Raw genomic sequence first — 22,490 nt, 5'->3', positions numbered from 1 at the left:
AATGGTTCGAATGAAAGTTTACTGGTATAAATGCTGTATTGGAAATTTTCTCCAGCTGCTACAATATTGCCTAAAATCTCAACATGAATGCCCCCCTCCCCAACCTTTCCAAATGAAAAAAAAAAAAATGAAGAAAGATATTTTCAACTTTAGTAGCAAAATTTGGATCTACCAAACCTAGGTGCCTAAAAATTCCAAAAGTCTGACCTCAAATGAAAGCAACTCACAATCTTAATTCAAAATTTATTAATATTTATGTAAGGTGATAGATTTCTTCTTCTTTTTTCCCTGGAAAAATCAAGTCCAAAACTTGATTTAAATTAAAGCCACAAGCGTTAACTTTCATTCACTTCACTATTTTGGGCTTCCATGCTCAATTTTATCTGTTTAATAAAATTTCTCCCTAATTCACCATATACTTGTATTTAGTCTAAAATACAATAGAAACTCACATACTTGACATCCAATGACTCCCTAAAATCCGGCCATACCCACTCCTAACAACCACTCAAACTCCAGTATACCACTATTGAGAAAATTCATCTCAACATGAATGCCTCCCTCCCCAACCTTTCCAAAAAAAAAAAAAAAAAAAAGAAAGGAATTTCAACTTTAGTAGCTATGACCGGACACAATTTCATTGGGCAAAAGCGAGGCTGTAAAGCAAGTGAAGTTAAATTCTAAGTTGTTGAATATAGTACTAACCCACTCCACCCAGATGCAAGTTTCATTCTAGTCCATTAGCAGGTCCTCGAGGCTAGGGCCATAAAAGATGTACAATTTCCTTTATAGTAGATGCCAGATTCTAATGAAAAAAAAAAATAAATAAAAAATAGAAAATTTTGGGTACACCAATCACAAAAGTGACAATTAACTATGAAAAATAAGCAATCAAGAGAGATGAAAACTCACCTTTGAATCCCCTTAGAATGGATGAGACGTGCCACCAACACTTTATACTTCACTACTTCAGAGTCTTACATTCTTCCAATAAGCCACAACACATTTAAAAAATGACACCTGAGATATTTCCAAATAAACCAAAGTAAAATAAAATAGTTTTTTTGGCAGTAAAATTATAGCACTATTGAAACGACATTCAGGCAATCTCACAAACACATCAATGACATGCCAAGGATGCCCATCTAATATAAACACAGACACAAACAAAAGAAAAAAAAAATTCTCATATTAATATAAACAGAGCATAAAAGTTTTGCACCAAAAAAAAAAGAATTAAAACAGAGAATAAAAGTTTTGCACCCGAAAAAAAGAATTGAGATGTAGAGATACCTCAACCAAAGCAGAGAGGTTCTGTCAGTATTTATAAACTGTGTGGAAAGGAATAAAGGGAGGAAGGAAATCAAATAGGCAGCCGTTACTGAGAAACAGTAGAGCAGGAAGGTGGGTAGCTTTCAAACTCTCTGTTTTCTCATGCAATACCTGAAGGCTTCAACGTTTTTCTTTTTTTCTTTTTCCTCCCTTTAAGCTTCCCTCTTCGTTGCATATTTCAAAACCTTGAACGCTTACCTTTTCTTTTCTTTTTTCAAACCTACTTGAACGTACGTTTTTTTTTTTTTTTTTTTCCTCCCTTTAAGCTTCCCTCTACGTTACATATTACAAAACCCTGAACACTTCCCTTTTCTTTTCTTTTTTTTCAAATCGGCTTGAACGTTTGATATTTTTAATTTCTTTTTCCTTTAAGCTGAATTGAAAAGGCTTTGGGTTGGGTTTGATAGTGGAACTAAATAAATAAGAGGTGGGCTGGATTAATTATACAAATTTATTATAGGATGATAGTGGGAGTAAATAAATAAGTAGTGGGCTGCATTTATAGGGCTAGGATTTATAGGGCTATAAATTGTAAAAACCATTTAAAAATTGAAGGAAAAATATTTTTTTTTAAAGAAAATGACGTGGCAGCTGATATGGCGCAACGTGAGAGCAGCAGAATTAAACGCTACGCTTCAGCTTTTAGTAATATATAGATTTGATATGAGTTCTGCATGTGAGTTTTCTATGGACTACATTGGTAGTTTCCATTGCATCTATCATACTCTTCAAAGAATCTGTATGATTGTTAAGGAAAAAAATTCCAAAAATATGATTGTCACAAAAAAAAAAAAAAAAAAAAAGGATTTCTAGATATATGACCATTTGAATAATTTATTAACTTTTAATCATTGTTAGGAAAAGTTGGGTTTTAAAAAATATGACTGTAAGAACATAATTATTTAAAAATATAACAATTGGAAACAAATAATAAAGAAAAAAAAATTATAAATACAATGTTAAAAGTATAGCAGATGAGATGTAGAATGTATTATTAAGTGATGTATTAAAATAAATAAAGTAACTTTTTGGTATGTCAAAGTAGTTTTTTTTAGCACAACCAATGCTAGTGCTCTAAGGTTTCTCCAAAAAATAAAAATAAAAAATTCTAGTGCTCTAAGTGACTTGGTCTCTCTCTCTCTCTCAAAAAAAAAAAAAAAAAAAAAATAGTGACTTGGTGGGCTCTTGGCTTCACTATTTTAATTACTTTTATGTCATTATTGCAACCTTGTATTTTACTTTTTTTTCCTATTTTTATATCAAACTTAATGCTATGGATACAACAATTTCACAACATATATTTAAACCTTTATCTTTCTGATCTATGATTTTGAATTTCATTTTGGGTAGTTTTTGGAGGGTGATATTTAGTTACAAGTACTGGTCAATATTTTGTGGTATTAGTATCCTTACATGTTTTTCTACTCTGTTCCAAGGATTGAGAGCAAGAAGATTAATATGAAAATTCAACATAAAAAGAGAGAATTTGTAGTCTATTCACTTGAAATGTATAAAATGTCATCCGATCTTGGATCATATCCATCTTATGTTCAAGCCTTATTATTCAATCCTGAGAGGACACCACTACTGAGTACTAATGGCCTGTTTGGAAGTTTAGAGAGGAAGGAGAGTAGGGGGGAGTAGAGTAGTGGGGAGGAGAGTAGAGGGGAATGGTTTCCCTCCACCTTATTTGGATGTTTTTAAAATTAGTAAGGGGAAAGGGAGTAATTAGCCCTCCCCCTTGTTTGGATGTTTTAAAAATTAAGATAGAGAGGAGAGGAAATAATTAAAATAGACAAATTTACCCCTATTTGAAAATGGACTTGCAACATTGGTCTATTATTAATTTAGAAAGGGTAAATTGGAAAATTTATCTAGTCAATAATTTATCTACTCTAATCTCCCTCCAAATCTCTTCAATTTGAGGGAATTAAAAATGAGGGGTTAGAGGTAGTTGAAACCTCTCCAAACCCCTCCAAACTCCTCCCCCTCCTTCCTTAAAAAACTTTTAAATAAGGTAATTAAATTACTCTCTTCCTCTACTTTACTCTCCCTCCTTTTTTAAACTTCCAAACAGACCATAAGAGTCATCTTCCTATCCTCAAAAAACTTCGTAATCTTCCATTAGCTTTTGATTAAAGAAAGCTATGATAGAATCACAAAGTTGTTTATTACTAATATTTGATGACAGTGATTTTTACATGCCTTACATGTTCATCAAAAGATTCAAAACCAGTATTTCACAAAAATGGCTACATTGGCTAATTTCTCAAGTTTTTTTCTTTCGTTTTTTTTCCGGTCAATAGCTAATTTCTCAGTTGTTGAACTCGATAGGGTGCCAAGGCACATCACAAGAAGTGGGTTTGGAAAGAAGAGAACAAAGGAATACGATAATGCAAATACAAAATGACAACTTTTATCCATTTTTCTTAACCATCTATCCTTGATTATAAAGCAACTTTATCATAGTCTGCATAGGTATAACCAGTGGCAATTTACCAGGCATGTCAATAAAGATCCTGTTGGCATATTTATTTTTCTAATTTTTCCATTCATTATTTTTTGCACCCATTCAACACGCATCACATTTATCCAACCTAAAATATTTGATAATGCAAAATTATTGAAGGACTTGAATAAAAAAATCTCAATAAATAGTAATTATACTTTTGACAGTAACAAGTTTTTCAATGACTTGGGCAAAAGCACAACATATAGTATATGCAAACAAATGTAGATCTAGTATTCAAAACTAACAAAATTGACCATAAAATATAGAAGGCAATGTGACAGTTTCTTATAGAACAAATACAGCAATAACACTCGTGATTATCTGGGGAGGGGAACGCCGGAGGATCTTATCCCTACTTCAATGACTTAAATGCAGAATCCAATTTCTGACTGGAACAAAACACTCACATGAAATCATAGTCATCAAGAGCATCATAGGAAGTAACAACCATTTCATCGTTTGGCTTGTCAACAAGGAAAGGCTTTTTCCTAGGGGCTGCAGGCAAGGAAAAACAATTGAGAAACACAAATTGATAAGTTATTGATAAATTCCTCATTACAGAACAACTGAGAGCACCAACTGAAAAAATGGAGAGATAAATCCATTAAGTACATATAAGTCAATGTCTGTCCATCACAACGGATTTACAATTCCGTATGTGATCCTCTTGAAGTATCCAGGAAGTCAAAGTACACAAAAAGTTACCTTTCTTTTTACCAGCATTTGCTTCCTTCTCTGCTTTTAGTTTTTCATTTGCAATTGCTGTGACAGAAGATGCAACATCTTTTGCATCTGCTGCTTTCAAAGTAGTCATTGACAGTCTCATTACATCCTTGAGTAAAGCAATGTAATGGTAACTTTTCTGTATCACAGAAGCACAGGTACATTTATTAACAAAGTTAGATATTCACTTCACCTTTGGTCAAAACAGAGGAAGACAATTTAACACACCTCAAATGGACGCAGCTTTTGTGATACGAGCTCTGCATATTCCAAGAAATCAGAATCTGATTTGGGAATAAAATTATCAAGAGTCTTCTCATCTCCTCTCTCACCAAATAGTTCTTTGGTAGATTTATAATCTGCTTCTTCCACCAGCCTGTCATGGACAATATAGTTGCAGTAAACATCCTCTCAGTATACCAGAAACAAATAAAACATGCCTATTTTTAAGTTTTTACAAGCCTCCACACTAATTGTCTATTAAGATCAATACACAAGTTCCAAATTAGCAAGGATCAAAAAGTTCTAATAAATCATGATTTGCATTTGTTTTTCAATGATTTCGATCCCAAACAAACTTAAGTAGAAAAACAAATGCAGGCAAGCCCATAATTTAAAACAGAACAACGTGCATCCTATAGCATGACGCAAAAACTTATCAAGCACACTGTTCAAAACTATGGGCAACATCAACCATCAACTGTGCACTATGATCAGAATGACAAGCAAGGTTGTTGGGGGACACTTCTGGATGCCAAACACTGACAAAAGAGCTTAGGATCTGGGATATCAACTTTGTTCTTTGTCTAGTTTAGTGGTCTCAATTTGCTTAGAGGTTTTTAAAGTAAAAAATAAAAATAAAATAAAAAATAAAAAGCAAAAAGAGTAAGGAAAAAAACAAAAATGCTAGCTAAAGAACTAGGGGTAGGAGAAATATAAGTGTTTCCTATCCCAAGCATAGGAGGCCCAGCTACCTCAAATTAGCCAGAAAAATTTTGTTCTCTTCTTTCCTTTCTCTGATTAGTATGGGTGGTTCTTGAAGTTTTTTTATTGAATCAAAGCTTTTTCAGTTGGTGGTTGAGGAAGGGGGAAATTTTTTCTCTCTAAGGATTTTTGAAAGGGGTAAATATTTCATGCAATCCGTTTTCATGAGCAAGAATGCGGCACAATGGCTTATGAATAATATTGAACACTCTGTGATCAGAGTCAATCCCAAGCAGTTTTTTACACTCAGGGAAGGTAATACTGCTTACACGTTGCAATGTGGTTCCAACACCTATGGTCAATTCTTAGCAGTGACAGAACTCAAAGTAGGCGGGCAAAGGAGAGTTATCATTATCCCTGCAGGCAAAGCTCAACAAGGTTGGAGGGTTTTTGGGCTTGAATTAAGAAGGATGTTGGCACCCACACAATATGCTTCGGGTGGTTCGAAATTTATAGCTCAGCCACATAAACGAAATTCAGAGATTCAATCCTCTCGGTCTTTTGTAGAAGCAGTGAAAGGTCATGCGCCGGCGAGGGATATGAAGCAGATACAGCACCCTGTTACCAGTGATCATGAGAAGCCTTGAATAGTGGAGAAGATAGCGGAAACTCCGAGATTCGATCATACTAAGTCATTAGCAATAGAATATCCAGTTGGCAAACCATGTGATCAGGTGGTGGAAGATGATTTTCAGGTCGGTAAAGCTTGGCCGACAGTCGTGGGTGCTGCGAAAGGGAGGTTTCGGAGCATTAATGTGGGGAAGAAATTAGACAAGAAAATTCCGGCAATGAATAAAAGCAGATTTCCTTTAAGATTTAATTTGAATTCAAATGACATTAATGCTGGGAAGGGGCGAGAAATCAGGAACTCACGCTGGACAGGGGAAGGATTGGTTGTGGAATTGAAGGAGAATGGAAGAAGGCGTGTTTCATGGGATTGTGCCAGGGGCGGATTTCATAGCTTTAATTGGGTAGCACGGGGAATTAAAGCTCCATCTCCTGAGTATGTGAGTTTGGGCCTAAAGGATTTGGAAGCCCAAAACACCTTAGTTGGTAAGACTAAAGACTCTTTGGGCCCATGTGAGACTAGCCCGTTAGTGTTTGAAATTGGTGAATGCTCTGAGCCTGGTTTCAGCCAAAATCCTTCAGCCCGAAAGTGATTGAGGCTGAAAATATATTGTGTCCTTCAGCCCCAAAGCCAGACATACCTGGAAAGTCTTTTACGGAACGTGAGAGCTCTGTTTTTGGGTCAACGGCAACTGAAATGTCTACAACGGTAACAGAGATGTCCATATCAGTGCCAGCGGAACTCAACAATAGCGACGGTGATGCTCAGGAGATGTCGATCAGCCAGGCCCAGCTTCCCGTTTTGCCGGTCTTGACAGCGGTGGAGTCCCGGTCTTCTCCGGTTGAGTCACAAGTGGGGTGTGAAGAAAAGGTGGCTTCGGAAATTGTTGAAATTGAGTCTCCAAAAGTCTTCTCCGAGGAGGGGACCCATAATTCTCGTCCTACGATTAGGGAGTTGGTTGGAGATTTGGATAAGTCATGGGGTAATTCTAAAGATTGGATGCTGGAATTGCGTGATGGTAGGCAGATAGTGATTCCACTGTCGCTTTATCGGTCTCCAGATAGTGGGTCTCCAGATAGCGGGTTGGAGTGCTCAATCATTGAAGGAGAAGTTGTACCAGGTAATAACTCTCTTGCCAATGAGGGCCAAATTGTTAGTTGGGCAGATGAGTGTGATGGTGTGATAGATTCTTTGTCTGTTGTTACCGGGTCAGAGGATGAGCTGTGTGGGAAGTTGATGTAAGGTCGATGACTTGGGAGAGAGGTGGGGAGCCTCTAGTTGTGGTACCTTTGGCCACTGAAATTCCGTTGGAGGATGAACACAATACAGTGAAGGAGTGTGGGTGTGAGGAGAAAGTTGATAGCAAACAATTATCACAGTGGGTAACCAATCAGATTAAGGCGTTTAGGAAATCTGTGGGGACTTCATTGGAGGACTTTGAGGAGCAAATTACGGGTTTGTTGTTAGCCTTAAGAGGCCAGGAAAAAGGATAAACAACGGCATGAGGTAGATAGTCAGAGGAGGGTGGTTAAATCAGGGCAAAAGGGTCATCGGGAATTGAAAAACTTAATGACTTCTTTGAACGTTGAGTATGGGTCAGCTAAGAGAAGGAGTATTAGTAGTGAGTGGGCTGTGGTGTTGTGTCAATGTATGTGAAGATTATTTCTTGGAATGTTAGAGGGTTGAATGAGCAGGATAAAAGGCTTCGGGTCAGAAATTTGATTAGGAGTTGGAGGCCAGATATTGTATGTCTTCAAGAAACTAAAATGGAATTGATAACTAGAGTTGTGATTCGAAGTCTGTGGGGTGGCTAACATGTTGATTGGTCATATTTAGGTTCTTGTGGAGCTTCTGGAGGGGTGTTACTGATGTGGGACACACGGGTTGTGGACAAAGTGGAGGATGCAGTGGGACGTTTTTTAGTTTCTTGTAAGTTTAAAAGTGTGGTAGATTAGTTTGTATGGGCATTTACTGGAGTTTATGGTCCTAATTTAACGGGTGACAGTAGGTTTTTATGGGAGGAATTATCTGGGTTGAGCAGTTGGTGGACTGTGCCATGGTGTGTGGGAGGTGATTTTAATGTAGTAAGATTCCCTTCTGAACGTGCTGGTGCTACTGCGTTTACTGCTGCTATGCATGAGTTTTCTGAGTTTATTTCAGAGCAAGGTCTGATTGATATCCCGTTGGAAGGGGGAACTTTTACTTGGTCTAATTCTCGTGAAGTTGCATCGAAGGCTAGGCTGGACAGATTCTTATTCTCTCCAGATTGGGAGGATAAGTTCCCTACTGTTTGCCAGCGAAGAATGTCGAGGCTCTTATCAGATCATTTTCCAATTGTCTTGGAAGGTGGATCCTTTCATAGGGGCAGGAGGCCGTTTCGATTTGAAAATATGTGGCTTAAGGATGAGGGTTTTGTGGAAAGGGTGCGATCTTGGTGGGAATCTTATCATTTGTATGGGGCTCCGAGTTTGTGTTGGCTAACAAACTAAAGCTTCTGAAACATGATTTGAAAAAATGGAATGTAGAGGTTTTTGGTAATGTAGAAGAACGGGGGAAACAATTGTGGAAGGATCTTAGTGTTCTAGAGACTATTGAGGATAGTCGTGGTCTAACAGAAGAGGAAAAGCTGGAGTTGGAAAGGATCCAAGGGGAGTTAGAGAAAGCTTCTCTTTTGGAAGAAATTTGTTGGAGACAGAAGTCTAGAGTTCTTTGTATTAGAGAAGGTGACAGGAATACTAAGTTCTTTCATCGTGTAGCCAATTCTCACAGGAGATTTAACTCCATTGATAGGCTTATGGTAGATGGAGAATTGTCTTCAGATCCGGAGGCCATAGCAGAGTGTATCTCTCGTTTTTATAGGCAGCTTTATTCTGAAAATGAGACCCATAGACCTGTCCTAGATGATGTGGAATTCTCTAGAATCTCGGAGGAAGATGCTCTTTGGTTAGATAGGCCTTTTGATGAGGATGAGGTGTTTGGAGTGATTAATGGGTTCAATGGTGATAAGGCTCCTGGTCTGAATGGTTTTTCCATGGCTTTTTTCCAGTCTTGCTGGAGTGTTTTGAAGAAAGAGATTATGGATGTGTTTCAGAACTTCCATACTCAAGCTGTGTTTGAAAAGAGTCTTAATGCCTCATTTCTTGCCCTTATTCCTAAAAAGGTTGATGCTATGGAGGTTAAGGATTTCCGGCCAATTAGTTTAGTTGGTGGGATTTACAAAATTATTTCAAAGGTGTTGGCTAATCGGTTTCGAAGGGTTGCACATGGGCTTATTTTAGATTCGCAGAATGCCTTCGTGAAAGGTCAACAAATTTTGGATTCCGTCCTAATTGCTGCTGAATGTATTGACAGTAGACTGAAGACAGGGATTCCAGGGGTGTTGTGTAAGTTGGATGTGGAGAAGGCATATGACCATGTGAATTGGGGTTTTCTGATGTATATGCTCCAACGTTGTGGGTTTTTAGAGAAGTGGAGAAAATGGATAATGTGTTGCATTTCTACAGTTAAATTTTCCATTCTGATTAATGGTAGTCCTTCGGATTTCTTTGGCAACTCTAGGGGGATTCGACAAGGGGACCCTTTATCCCCGTTGCTATTTGATGTTGTCATGGAGGCTTTGAGCCGTATGTTGGATGTGGCTACAAATACTAGACAGTTGTCGGGATTTTATGTAGGTAATACGACTAGTATTTCGATGATGGTGACTCACCTCTTATTCGCAGATAACACCCTTATTTTCTGTGATGCTGTCCCTAATCAGTTAGTTATTTTGAGGGAGATACTGACTAGATTTGAGGAGGTTTCAGGTTTAAGAATTAATTTGGGGAAATCAGAGATAGTTCCAGTTGGAGATGTACACAATCTGGATGATCTAGTGGGATTATGAGGGTGTAGGCATTCTTCCCTTCCTTTTAAATATCTAGGCCTTCCTTTAGGTGCAAAATTCAAGGAGCTCTCAATATGGAATCCTATTTTAGAGAAGATGGAGCGGAGACTAGCAGATTGGAAGAGGCTTTATCTATCTAAAGGGGGTAAGGTAACTCTTATTAAAAGTACTCTTTCCTCCCTATCTACTTATTTTCTTTCCATTCTTCCTATTCCAGGGAAGGTGGCTAATCGCATTGAGAAATTACAAAGAGATTTTCTTTGGAGTGGTATTATTGGTGATTCTAAATTACACCTGGTGAAATGGGCTGAGGTTTGTAGGCCTGTGCAGGTTGGGGGGCTAGGTATAAGACGTTTGAGAAGTTTTAACTCTACCTTGTTAGGCAAGTGGTTATGGAGATATGGTATAGAGACAGATGCTTTATGGAGGAAGGTTATAGAGGTGAAATATGGGAATGTTTGGGGTGGTTGGTGCACGAAAAAGGTGACAAGTGCATATGGTGTTAGCCTTTGGAGGTATATTAGAAGTGGCTGGTTGACCTTTTCTAAACTCCTACGGTATGAGGTGGAGGATGGTACTAGAGTGAAGTTTTGGAAGCATGTCTAGTGTGGGGATTGTACCCTCAAAGAGGCTTTTCCAGAACTTTACTGTCTTAGTAGGGCAAGAGATGCTTCGGTGGCAAAGGTGATGGGTTGGTCTGGTGGGAGGATTCATTGGGATGTTAGATTTCGTCATCCACCTCAGGATTGGGAACAAGAATCTTTTGATCGGTTTATGGGCATTGTCTACTCTTCGACTGTGAGGGGGGTTGGCCCTGACAAAGTTTGTTGGAAAACAGCTAGGAGTAGAGGTTTTGAGGTTAGAGGATTCTATCTTTCTTTCTACCCGTCTACTCTTACTTCTTTCCCTTGGAGAATGGTGTGGCAATCAAAGGTTCCTCCAAGGATAGCTTTTTTCTCATGGTCTGCTTCCTTAGGTAAAATTCTTACAACAGATAACCTTCGCAAAAGGCGAATTATTTTTCTTGATTGGTGTTATATGTGTAAGAGGTGTGGGGAGTCGATGGATCATCTTTTTCTTCATTGCCCCATAGCTTTTGAGTTGTGGTCTTTGGTGTTTTGTTTGTTTGGAATTCACTGGGTTATGCCACATAAGGTAATTGAGGTGTTTGAATCTTGGTAAGGTAAGTTTGGGTGTCACCGCAATATAGGCCTTTGGAGGCTAGTGCCGCATTGTTTGATGTGGTGCATTTGGAGTGAAAGGAATGCTAGATGTTTTGAGGGATGTGAACGGTCCTTGCTAGAGATTAAATCTTTTTTCTGTCACACTCTCCTTGCTTGGAGTGTGGCTTTATCGCATTTTACTTGTTCTTCCATTCCAGTTTTATTTGATCATTGTAATTTTGTTTCTTGATTTTTGCCCCCACAGTACATCCCCAATGTACTCGGGTTGGCTACTTTTTTAATAAAATTTTTCGTTATCTATCAAAAAAAAAAAAAAAACCAAAAACAAAACCCAGATATGAGACAACAAATCTGGCACGCTAAAAGCCCCCCTACAAAGTTACCTAGATACACTTAAAAATTAAAAAAAAAGCTCAAAAAAGGGTCAGTTTTTCAGTTGCAAACTTAGCTTCAAACTTAACAAAACCTCAATTGATGCAGTTTCAGTTGCTTGTTTTCTGGATATTATCAATTTTATTGTGCACAGGAGAAACCAACTTGAAACTGTTGGTTCATAAGACTTGCAGGACGCAGTGTAATGAGAGAAACCAACTTGCATCACCAGTTACCAACAATCTGAGTCTAGCATTAGATGCAAAAAAGAAATGCAACTTTAACACATCATGCTGCTCAAGACAGATAGTGTAAAAAGTAATATTTATTGCTGCCCCATAATTTTAAGGGTTATCTAGAAATCATTTACCAATCACCAGATAAGAAATAGACATGCCTACAATTGATTTACTACCAAAAGAAGAAAATAAATCCATTATTAGCAGTAATAAATATTTGAATTTTTACCTTTGTTGGCGCAGTTTCTCAGCTACAGGATCTAGTGGCTCTTCTTTTACTACTTCAACAGTTTTTCCTTTCTTTTCAGCAGCTTCCACTGCAGGTTTCTTTGGAGCCCTTTCAACTGGAGGTTTAGTTTCCGGTGCCTGGTAATCACATATAGACACAATAGATTTTGCATTAACATAAACATGAGGTACTGGCAAGTCAGTCCATATAACTTAAGACCACAACTGCATAATAGCAAACTCTAATCCACGTTCCAGTAAAAAATATGCATCCAAAAATTTGACAGTGAAATAAATAATCCTTTGAAAAATTTCCGAACTAAAACAACTTTTAATACAAAATGAACAATTAACAACATGTGCTGGGGAACATTTATGCAATCACCACAATGGACTACTGAAAGAAAACAATGACATCTTTTTGTTAAGTTCCATGTTACTTGGACTTATTGGTTTGCCCCAAACCACTGGTGCTGTCAGAAGACAACACAGATATGGGCAACCCGAATATGAGGCATGTGCTACCTCCAAAAACCAAACTCAAAAATAGCAAAACAATTTTCAGGAAATTATGTATTTATTTCAGTTGAGTTGATCAAATAGAAAAGTTAAAAAAAAAAAATTGATATGTAACGTAAGAAATTTTATTAGAAAAAACTAACCAAGTACACTAGAAGTGTACTAGAGTGGCATAAATCAAGAGCCCAAAATAGAAAGGTAAAAAAATAAACAGGATCTGAATATAAATAATGTTCTTGGTGGTTCTGTAAATTGTTCAATTTAGAACAAATAATAAAAATGCAACAACACCTCAATATTTAACTAATGAATCAATCAATCAATACTCGGCCCTCTTTTCCAATCAACAAGTGTGGTAAAAAATAAAATACTAAGAGATCCTAGTTAAATCATCAATCATACCGTTGTATGTTCATCTTCATCCTCCCATGATTCCTTCACATCATCATCGTCCACATCTTCATCATCCCAATTTATTTTAGACTGCTCCTTTGTAGGGATTGGTGGAATTTGCTCATCCTCTGAAAAAAAAGAAAGTAGTATACACCTTTGTAAATTTATATAGCAGACTCTAACATAAAAAAAATAAATGCATAAAATAAACCTAAAGAAATTATAAAGGAAAAAAATTTAGAAACAAACTTCACTAATATTATGCCCTCACTAATAAAGGAAAAACTAGAAACAACACTGACTATTGTTGCAGTTAATGCATGCAAATTCTTTAAATCCCTTCTTTAATTATTTTGATGGAAACTGTTATTTTTCAAACCTAAAGTATGCTTCAAAATATATAAAATATACCTAAATACATGTGTTTACTAATTATTTGATTACCATGTCACTGTATCGTGTCCTAAATTTTTAAGATTTGCTCATGTCTTGTGTCCCATGTTGTGTCCGTGCTTCTTAGTGCAGCAATGTATTCAGTTTTGGTTAGTCAGATAGATGGGGATATACACAGCTGGAATGTTCAAAATTCATAGAGATTTTAATGATTGAGCCTGAGATAAAGAAGCTTTGTAGCAGACTATATGCAAAAGAATGACGGCACAATGTATTGGGAAGTCACATTCACTAGACTTTCGTAGCAGACTATAGCTGCTAAGTGGTCCCTCTTTTTCAAGTTTGGAAGTATTTCTAGATGTATGTAACTTTAGATTATTTTTGTACTTTCCCAAAACAATTTCTGTGTTCACGGGGAACACTAAATTTTTCTCTCTTCAATTAATTTCTTCAGTTAATTATAAAAAATTCCAAAATTTCCTTATTCAAATATCTCTAGGAGAGAAGGTTGTGATAAAATGGGGTGTAGATTGAACAGGAATCGCAAATTTGATGTTCATTCATATCACACTGCCATATAAGGTACCAGTGAAGCTATTTCTCTTGGAAGAGTAGTAGGTGTGTAAAGGCTCCAAAAAGGGTTTCTTTCTTTGTATGGACAGCAACTTGGGGGAAGATTCTTAATCTTACCGGTGATAATCTCATCTAAAAAGGATTTACCTTACTTGGGGGTGCTGTATGCATCAATGCAACGAGAAGTGGTGACCATTTATTGATTCATTGCAATGTTGCATTTGATATGTAGAGTTTTGATTTTAAAGCTTTTGGGATTCAATGGAGGTTACCAAAGAAAGTAATTGATCTATTGTTTGGTTAGAGGAATTGGTTTGGTAAACATTCATTGGAAATATTAATCTGGCTCCATAATGTTTGATGATGACATTGTGGAGGGAACAAAATCACCACTTTTGAAGATGCAGGAATTCAATGACCCAATTAAAATCATCAATCATCAGATCGTTGGTCGGTTGGTCTTGTGGGTTAGGTTTTGCCAATAGCAACCCATTGCAGACTTTGTAGAGTTGCTATACTTCTGTGCATAATTTTTACTCTGTAATTCTAATGCTACTTTGTGTCTATAATATGTACTCATGAAGTAATCCTGTCTCAATAATATATCATTACTTATATAAGATTAAAAAAGAAAAACACATATTTATACAGGCAATAGTCCAAATTAACAAATAATTATCAAAATACAAATCTTGCCTTACTTGTTTAACAATCAAGCATCTTGCCTTTTCTTGCTCAATATAAAAATAGTAGGAACATAAGGAATAGAAAACAAACACCACAAAAATAAACAATAAATTAATAAAAGCAACTGTATCTATACTACTCTATACATTTTGTATGTATATAATTATACTACTTTGGAATTGTACAAACAAAATTGGAAGTATATATTTAGCTGACTGAATTAAGAGACCCACTAGGAGAACATTGACCACCATAATTGTACTTCTTTTCTTAAGCCTCAGTTGCTATAGAATCAAGCAAATTATCACTCTTTTTGTTTCGGTCATAATGTTTTTCTAAAAAAATGAGTCATTTTCCAAAAAGTATTTTTCATAAAATTATCTCATTTTCCTACGTTTGCTAGCAACCTTAAATGAGTTGAAAAAAAAATCTCCTAACTTCTCTTATTTAGTTTGCCGAGAGATAGAGTTATTTTTCAAAAAATTTTAGTAGAAAACAATCTCTAAATATAAGCTATAGTTGCTATACTTTTTATGTTGACCAATGATAATTTTCCTTTGACTTATTTTTTTGAATTTCTTTTCCAAATAACCTTAAATATCAAAAAATTTAGTCAGTTGTCACGTTTCAAAACAATGTTGGAAACTAGCATCTCGAATGTCTAAAACTCGAGTTCCACTCAAGTTTTTAAGTCTCGATTTGTAAGTGATGGTAGCTGATGTGGAAGAAAATCCACGTAGAACTCGAGTTTTTAAGACTCGAGTTTCACTTTTAAGACTCGAGTTTTACTTCTTCTTCCTCACAGCGTTCTTCTTCGTTCAGACCCAGGGAACTCGAGTTTTACTTCTTCTTCCTCGCAGCGTTCTTCTTCATTCAGACCCAGCGTTCAGACCCAGCGTTTCACCATTCAGACCCAGCGTTCTTCCTCTGTCCTTCGTCGTCAAATCGTTCCTCCTTCGTTGTCAGATCATTCTTCCTGTCGTCAGATCGTTCTTCGTTCTAGGTTTCTTCATCTTCCTGGGTTTCGTTCTTCTTCATCTTCGTTCTGTTCTTCTTCTACCGGGCTTCATCTTCGTTCTGCTGGATCTCCTTCTTCGTTGTTGTCTATGTTTTTCACTAAGAAAATCGAGTCTTAGAGACTTGATTTTGATTTGGTAGAACTCGAGTCTCTAAGACTCGAGATCTATGTGGCATTTTGCTGTCCAAATCATCAAGTATAAAGCGAGTCTTTGAGACTCGAGTTTCTAAAACTCAAGATGCTAGTTTCCTAAAACCTTTCAAACGTGTATTAACTTACTATTTTTTCCTCCCTTACTATGCTAATCTGCACATTCCCTCCATTTTTTTTATGCTACCAAACAATGGAAAATACGGAAAACTATCTTCACACAACATTTTCCATCGAAACAAACAAAGCATATACCTATACTAAGGGAAGTGCACCCAAGAAATTGACTAACCTATAGATCAACAAATGATAATAATATAATTTCATCAAGTCAAGTAACCAAAAGAATCTAAGATCAATAGTAAAATAGAACCATCAATATATCACAATCCTAGTGAATAGAAGCATAGCATTGCAAATTCAAGATTTTGAAAATCTCCCAAGAACTAGGATTTACAATAGCACACCAAATTAATGGCAGAAATAATTAGAATTCAGAGAAGAAAGAATTACCCCAGTCCTCCATCTTGTTGTCACTTTCTCAAAAGAAAAATTGCAACTATCTTGCAAAGAGTGATTCTGCATACAAAGAGATGTAAACATAAGATGAATAAATAAATAAAATAATTAAAAATTAACTCCACATATGTCAGCTGTTTAGAATAATAAACTACCATCCACTTGGCAGAAATGACTTAAATACTTTTTCAGCACCCTAGCTCTCTCATAGTTAAATACCATCAACGGACACGGACACGGACGCGGGTATGGGTAAGACACGGTGACATGAGAAATTTTTTAAAAATTATAACATAAAATGGCCAATAAGACACCGATAAGACACGAATACGGCACCCTCAATGAAGTGTCCGTACTTCCTAGTGTGTAAATTACCAATATAATCTATCAAACACTTTTACAAACTAAAATTTGATTGCACTACTATTCAATATTGGGAAAAGCAAAATCTGATGTTCTCTTTAAAAATAAACTCATTGATGAGGACATCAAGTTCTATATATATATATATATATATATATAAAATAACATTAATTAAAGAAAGGAGTACCTAGTGGTTGTGGTGTTAGGCTTTTGCTTCCGCAACTTCTTTTATGTTCTCAGTAAGCTCTAAAATCCCACAACTATAATTAATATAAAGTCAAAAAAAAAAAAAAAAAAAAAACAAACAAACAAACGATAAAAGAATGTTAGATATGTTGTATTAAGTAACTGATTCCTTTGATATAATTGGACACTAAAGTTTCATAATTTCCAAGGAAACAAATGCAAATGTCATACTTATCCATAACGGGAACTAGCCCTCATTAACACAATTATACTCACATTCATAATTATATATAATACATGTGCTAATGTCTAAGAAGCGCAGGAAAAGCCCTGTGCGTCTGTGTCAGACATGGACAAGGCTGCATACATGTCTATGAAGTGTTCCACAGTATGGACATGGTACTATGCAATCAAAACCATTCAACTTCATGGACTTTACTACCCAATTAAAAAACCGTAAGAGCGCAACAATCACACACATCAATGGAAGACCCACAATTAATCATACTGAATCAACATATTCTAATTGCTTTTTCTTATATACAAGCAATAAATTCTTTTCGAAAAAATCAACAAGTACACATGGAGCATACTTGCATAGAATCACACAAACAACATATCCTGATTGCAAAGTGAACAAAATACAACTCACTCACTGCATCAAAATAGGAATTAATGCATACCCATGAAGCAAAACAGGACTAATACTTCAAAAAAAAATTTTGAAGATGCAATTTTGTGATTGGAAAAATGCTTCCACAATTGCCTGCGTTTGTTTTTTATACTAAAGACTAATACTTCCAATAAAAAATAAAAAGCATATTCAAGAATCAAAGCATACCTCTCTTCACAATTCAGAGTTCTTCCCCTAGGTTTGGGGATTAAGGAGTGTACAAACCCTAAAGGAGCAGAGGGAGAGAGAGAGAGAGAGAGAGAGAGAGAGAGAGAGTAGAGATTAGAGATTAGAGATATAGAGAGACCGACTGAAGAGAGAAAGTAGATATTTCAAATCGGCGAGGCAGAGAGAGAGAGAGAGAGAGAGATTCGAAACGAGTGGTGACTGAGAGTGAGAGAGACGGCAGCGCCGTGGCGGGGAGGGGCGGGGGATGAGAGAGACGGAGAGCGTGAGTTTGTGTGTTGAGAGTTATAAAAACACCCAAAGGTTACTTGGATTATTTTTTTATACATATAAAATGAGAGTGACTTTTTTTTTTTTTTCTCTCTTTTTCTTTCTCTCCAAGAATTTCAATTTATGACGATTGTTGATAGGTTTTTATTATCAAACTAAAATATCAATTAGTTTTTTATATTTTAGTGTAGGTGAGAATTAGACTCCAAATCTTTTTGTTAATTGTTGTAAGTATTCAAGCCATTGAGATGCAATAAGAGCCAAAATAAATAAATTGAGAGTGATTAATGAAATAGAATACACCTTAAAAACACACTATTGTTCATTCCTAAAAATTTTATTAAAAAAATTTAATAATAATAATTAATTAAAAAATTTCTACTATTCATGTCATCTTTTGTTTATTTCAAATATTTATTGCTTTGCATCTCAACTTATTTAATTAATACAATAAGCATCTTTTTTCAAATATTTATTAAAAGATATAATTATTTTGTTCAATGTCAAGTTAGGTCCACTTTGCCAGATTGGTTGCTTTGATGCACATTCTTAGTCTTTTAGGGGGTGTTTAGTACATACACTTAAAAACTGAAAACATATATTTGAAAACATGTGTGGAAATACGTGTAAGTGAAAAAGTGTGTGAAAATATGTGTAATAATACGTGTAATATTGTTTAAAAACTGAAAACATGTGTTTGAGTGGGTATACTAAACGGAGCCCCAAAAAAATGACTTGCAAAAACAAATTAAACTCACCTCCCTAAAATATGCATTCGATACATGGCCCCCGCCCCCCCCCCCCCCCCCCCCAATTTTTAACTTTGGAAACAATTTTTCACACTATTTAAAGCTTGTTGCATCCTTTTATGAGTGCAAACCTTATTGGGGGCTTTTCAAATATATGGGTTGTTAATTGTTATTATGTTTAATATAATATGGGTGAATTTAGAATGCATAAAAGCCCTTAATTAAATTATGTGATTGGGAGCAGGCAGTGAATTTTCAAAAAATGTAACCTTAGCTGTTGTTGAAAGTTTTCTCATCAATGTTTTTTCATACATTGTCACTTTAGAATTTGAAATGGTAAAAAGCCAAAAACAACCTATCCCGTTTAATCTACCTTGTCTTTTTTACGACTTGAAAAGGTGACAAGATTGGATAGGTTTTTGCTCACCTTGCCATGCTCCTCGCCATATATATAATCTTGTTTGTATTAATATATACTAGCCTCATTACACGCGCAGAGGCTCTTTTTTTATTTTGAGTTTAATATAATTTTTCAATTTGAATTTATCTATTGTTAGTGAGGTAACATAGAAAATGATTTTTATAAAACTAAAATTTAGGATTTTAAATGTAGTAAACTGCTAGATTTAGTGTGTGCCGGTTTTTAGGAAAAAAAATGTATCAAACATATGTGAGATATGTTTAGATAGAAAGTGTGCTAATTTTTAAGAAAAAAGTTTCTTTGGTAGTTTTTTTTTTTAACTTTGTTGAATTACAATTTTAACCCTATTTTTTATTTTTTAAGAATAAGGATTACATAATTAGATTATGGGTATTTTTAACATTTTATGAAACCATAACTAACTTTATGAATCTTCTTAATATATAAAAATAATATATAGAGATAATTATATATCCTAGTTATAATTTTTCTTTTTTTTACTTATTCTATTCCAAAATACTTGTCTCTTTTTCTTTATTAGTACTCTCGGTCATTTTCCTCTATCTTTCATCTTTATTTTATCACTCTCATTAGAATTAGTAAAACATTTCAAACTCACCCTAAACTTGACATGCCTCCTCACTTCTGCCTTAAAGAAGATATGAGATGAAGACGGGTACTAATAATCTGCCCCACTGCAATCTATATCTTCTAATATGTTCATGACATTAGGAATTCAAATCTTTCTTCTCCGTTGCAACTAGGGGTGTTCATGGTGCGGTGTGGTGTGGTTTTGGGCCATTTTTAGCACCGCACTTTATGGTGCGGTTTAACTAAAACTATAACTGCACCGCACCTTACTTTTGCAGTCATATGTGTAGTGCGGTTTAGAATTTAGCACCATAACCACACCACACTTCATTTTTGCTGTCAAATGAACGGTGCAGTGTATAACATGTGGTTTGAATGTCTTGAAGTCAGTATATTTTTCAAATTTTTAGTTTTTTCTACCCAGCCTAAAACTATTTTTTCCCTTTGTTTTGGGCCAAATTTTAGACTATTGAGATAGTTTTTCTTTATATTGGGTTGGCTTTCCTAGTCAACACTTGTTAGGATTATCAAACTTTAAAAAAAAAAAACTAAATTATTAATAATATATTTAATATTAAAAATAAATAAATATGTTAATATATAGAGAGGGTGCGATGCGATGCAGTTTGTGTGGTTTTCTTATTATAAAACCACAAACCTCACTGCACCAGTGTAGTGCAGTGCAATGTACTGTAACTTGCGGTGTGGTGTGGTTATGCCATTTTGCGGGAGGTTTTGATGCGATTTTTGCGGTTTGTGAGGTTTGGTAAACACCCCTAGTTGTAACTATTGAATTATAAAATAAAATAAAAAGTCATTAATATTTAAGAAAATTTTTATTATTTGATGATGGCCAAAATCCATGTCATTTCATTTGTTTCCAAAGAAATAGATAAAGATTTTACCTTCGCGCAAAAACAAAGACAACATCTCTCTTGAGGATATTTGGCTTCTAGCATAGTAAGGGAGGGCAATATAGTAAGTTAACACATGTTTGAAATGTTTTAGCATACTAGCATCTCGAGTTTCTAAAACTCGAGTTCTATTTAAAACTCGAATCTCAAAGACTCTCTTTGTACTTGATGACTTGGCCAGGAAATGCCACATAGATCTCAAGTCTTAGGGACTCGAGTTCTACCAAATTAAAATCAAGTTTCTAAAACTCGATTTTCTTCAAAAACATTTTTGACACAACTTTTGGATGATGAGGTTCTAAAGCAAATTCCAAACAAAGAACCCAGAGAAGAAAAAACATCATCAAACAATGAATTTATCAACAAACCCAGAGAAGAAAAACATCATCAAACAACGAAAATTCATCAAACCAAAGACCCAAAGAAGAAAAACCTTCACCTGGAGCTTCGCCGCCGCTGCCTCCGTCGCTCCTGGGTTAGGGAGATCTGGGTTCGTCAATTTTGGTACTTGAAGAACATCAGACCTGAAGAAGAACAAAAAGAACGATTTGACAATGAAGAACAGAGGAACGATTTAATGACGAACAAAGATGAAGAACAAAGGAAGAACCGGAGGGATCTTTCTCCCACTCGTGAAGTCACTCTGCGTTGCTTGCAGCAACAACGTCGGCAACGGGACCGAGGAGCGGCTCGAATCGTGGCTGATGCTCACGTGCTTTCAGACGTCAGTGATTTCATCGACAATGTTCTTGACGGCCATGGTGGCAAATCCATTGAGCACGAATCTGACTTTGAACACAATCAAGAACATTGGGTCAGAACTCAGAAGACCGTGAGAAAGAAGAATTTAAAATGGTGAAACTCGAGTCTTAAAAGTGAAACTCGAGTCTTATAAATTCGAGTTTCACGTGAATTTTCTTCCACATCAGCTCCCACCACTAATAAATCGAGACTTAAAAACTCGATTTTTATCTTGGAATTCGAGTTTTAGACACTCAATATGCTAGTTTACAACATTGATTTGAAACGTGACAACTAATTAAATTTTTTGATATTTAGTGTTATTTGAAAAAAAAAAATTCATCTCTCTCTCTGACCCCACCTCCGAATCTCATTTGTCATTTCCTCTATTCACGGTGCTGTTGGGTTACACGTGTGAGACACTTTGGGGAGCTTCCTTGAGTAGTTAATATAACATATAGAGACACACTTAACTCAAAAGGCCTAAGCCCTAATGGGTATGTGCTCAATTATGTTATATTAACCACTCATTCTTCTCATCTTTATTTAATGTGGGACTTCACTCACACGTGTAACCTAACAATAAGCCCATGGTGGTGTACGGCGAAGGTGGTGAGGTGTTCATGGTCTTGGAGAAGAAAAAAAAAGAGCCCAACAAATGAATATTGCTAATGGTGCTAAATAATGGTGTGATGCAAGGTTCCCATGGACATGGACGTGCGGGGTTTCCATGGATGTGCGTGCGGGGTTGACACGTGGTTCCCATGGATGGCGTACAAGAGACTCATGGATGATGCATTGATGAAGTGAAAAGCCCATTAGGCAAAGGGGAGTGAGTAGGACTTGTTCATGACCCATAGAGAGGTCTTGAAGCCCACAGAGAAGCAGAGACTCATACGTGAGGGGGAGATTGTTGGGTTACACATGTGAGTGAAGTCCCACGTTAAATAAAGATAAGAAGAATGAGTGGTTAATATAACATAATTAAGCACATACCCATTGGGTTTAGGCCTTTTGGGTTAAAGTGTGTCTCTATATGTTATATTAATTACTTAAGAAAACTCCCCAAAGTATTTATCTCTCCAACAAGTGGTATCAGAGCCCATGGTGGTATGC

The 22,490-nt window shown here is 35.9% G+C and overlaps 1 protein-coding gene across 3 annotated transcripts; it reads right to left on the bottom strand.

Moving 5' to 3' along the window:
• Nucleotides 1-3,952: 3,952 nt before the first annotated feature.
• On the bottom strand, nt 3,953-17,992 carry LOC126728875 (uncharacterized). Of its 3 annotated transcripts, none has more exons than XM_050434632.1 (8): nt 17,671-17,992; nt 16,831-16,903; nt 16,275-16,340; nt 12,950-13,068; nt 12,030-12,166; nt 4,796-4,943; nt 4,550-4,706; nt 3,953-4,339 (listed from the first exon to the last, which is right to left on the bottom strand). In XM_050434632.1, the coding sequence occupies exons 3-8, from the start codon at nt 16,285-16,287 to the stop codon at nt 4,248-4,250; spliced, it is 666 nt and encodes a 221-aa protein (XP_050290589.1). In that variant the 5' UTR covers nt 16,288-16,340; nt 16,831-16,903; nt 17,671-17,992; the 3' UTR covers nt 3,953-4,247. The 3 variants fall into 3 exon arrangements, with proteins under 3 accessions (XP_050290589.1, XP_050290599.1, XP_050290593.1); XM_050434642.1 differs by having other exon boundaries at nt 16,831-16,889; XM_050434636.1 differs by lacking the exon at nt 16,831-16,903.
• Between the last annotated feature and the right edge of the window lie 4,498 nt (nt 17,993-22,490).

Source organism: Quercus robur, chromosome 1, assembly GCF_932294415.1.
Source record: "Quercus robur chromosome 1, dhQueRobu3.1, whole genome shotgun sequence".
In the NCBI taxonomy this organism is placed as follows: domain Eukaryota; kingdom Viridiplantae; phylum Streptophyta; class Magnoliopsida; order Fagales; family Fagaceae; genus Quercus; species Quercus robur.
The sequence above is the reverse complement of the archived record's forward strand: the minus strand, read 5'-3'. Positions and strand labels throughout refer to the sequence as shown.

What these genes read in the sequence shown, in the direction of transcription:
- LOC126728875 (XM_050434632.1), bottom strand. An exon ending in AAAAGCTGCGTCCATTTGAG is followed by an intron (nt 4,707 to 4,795) that starts GTGTGTTAAATT and finishes TCTGTGATACAG; the next exon opens with AAAAGTTACCATTACATTGC. An exon ending in AAATGCTGGTAAAAAGAAAG is followed by an intron (nt 4,340 to 4,549) that starts GTAACTTTTTGT and finishes CCTTGCCTGCAG; the next exon opens with CCCCTAGGAAAAAGCCTTTC.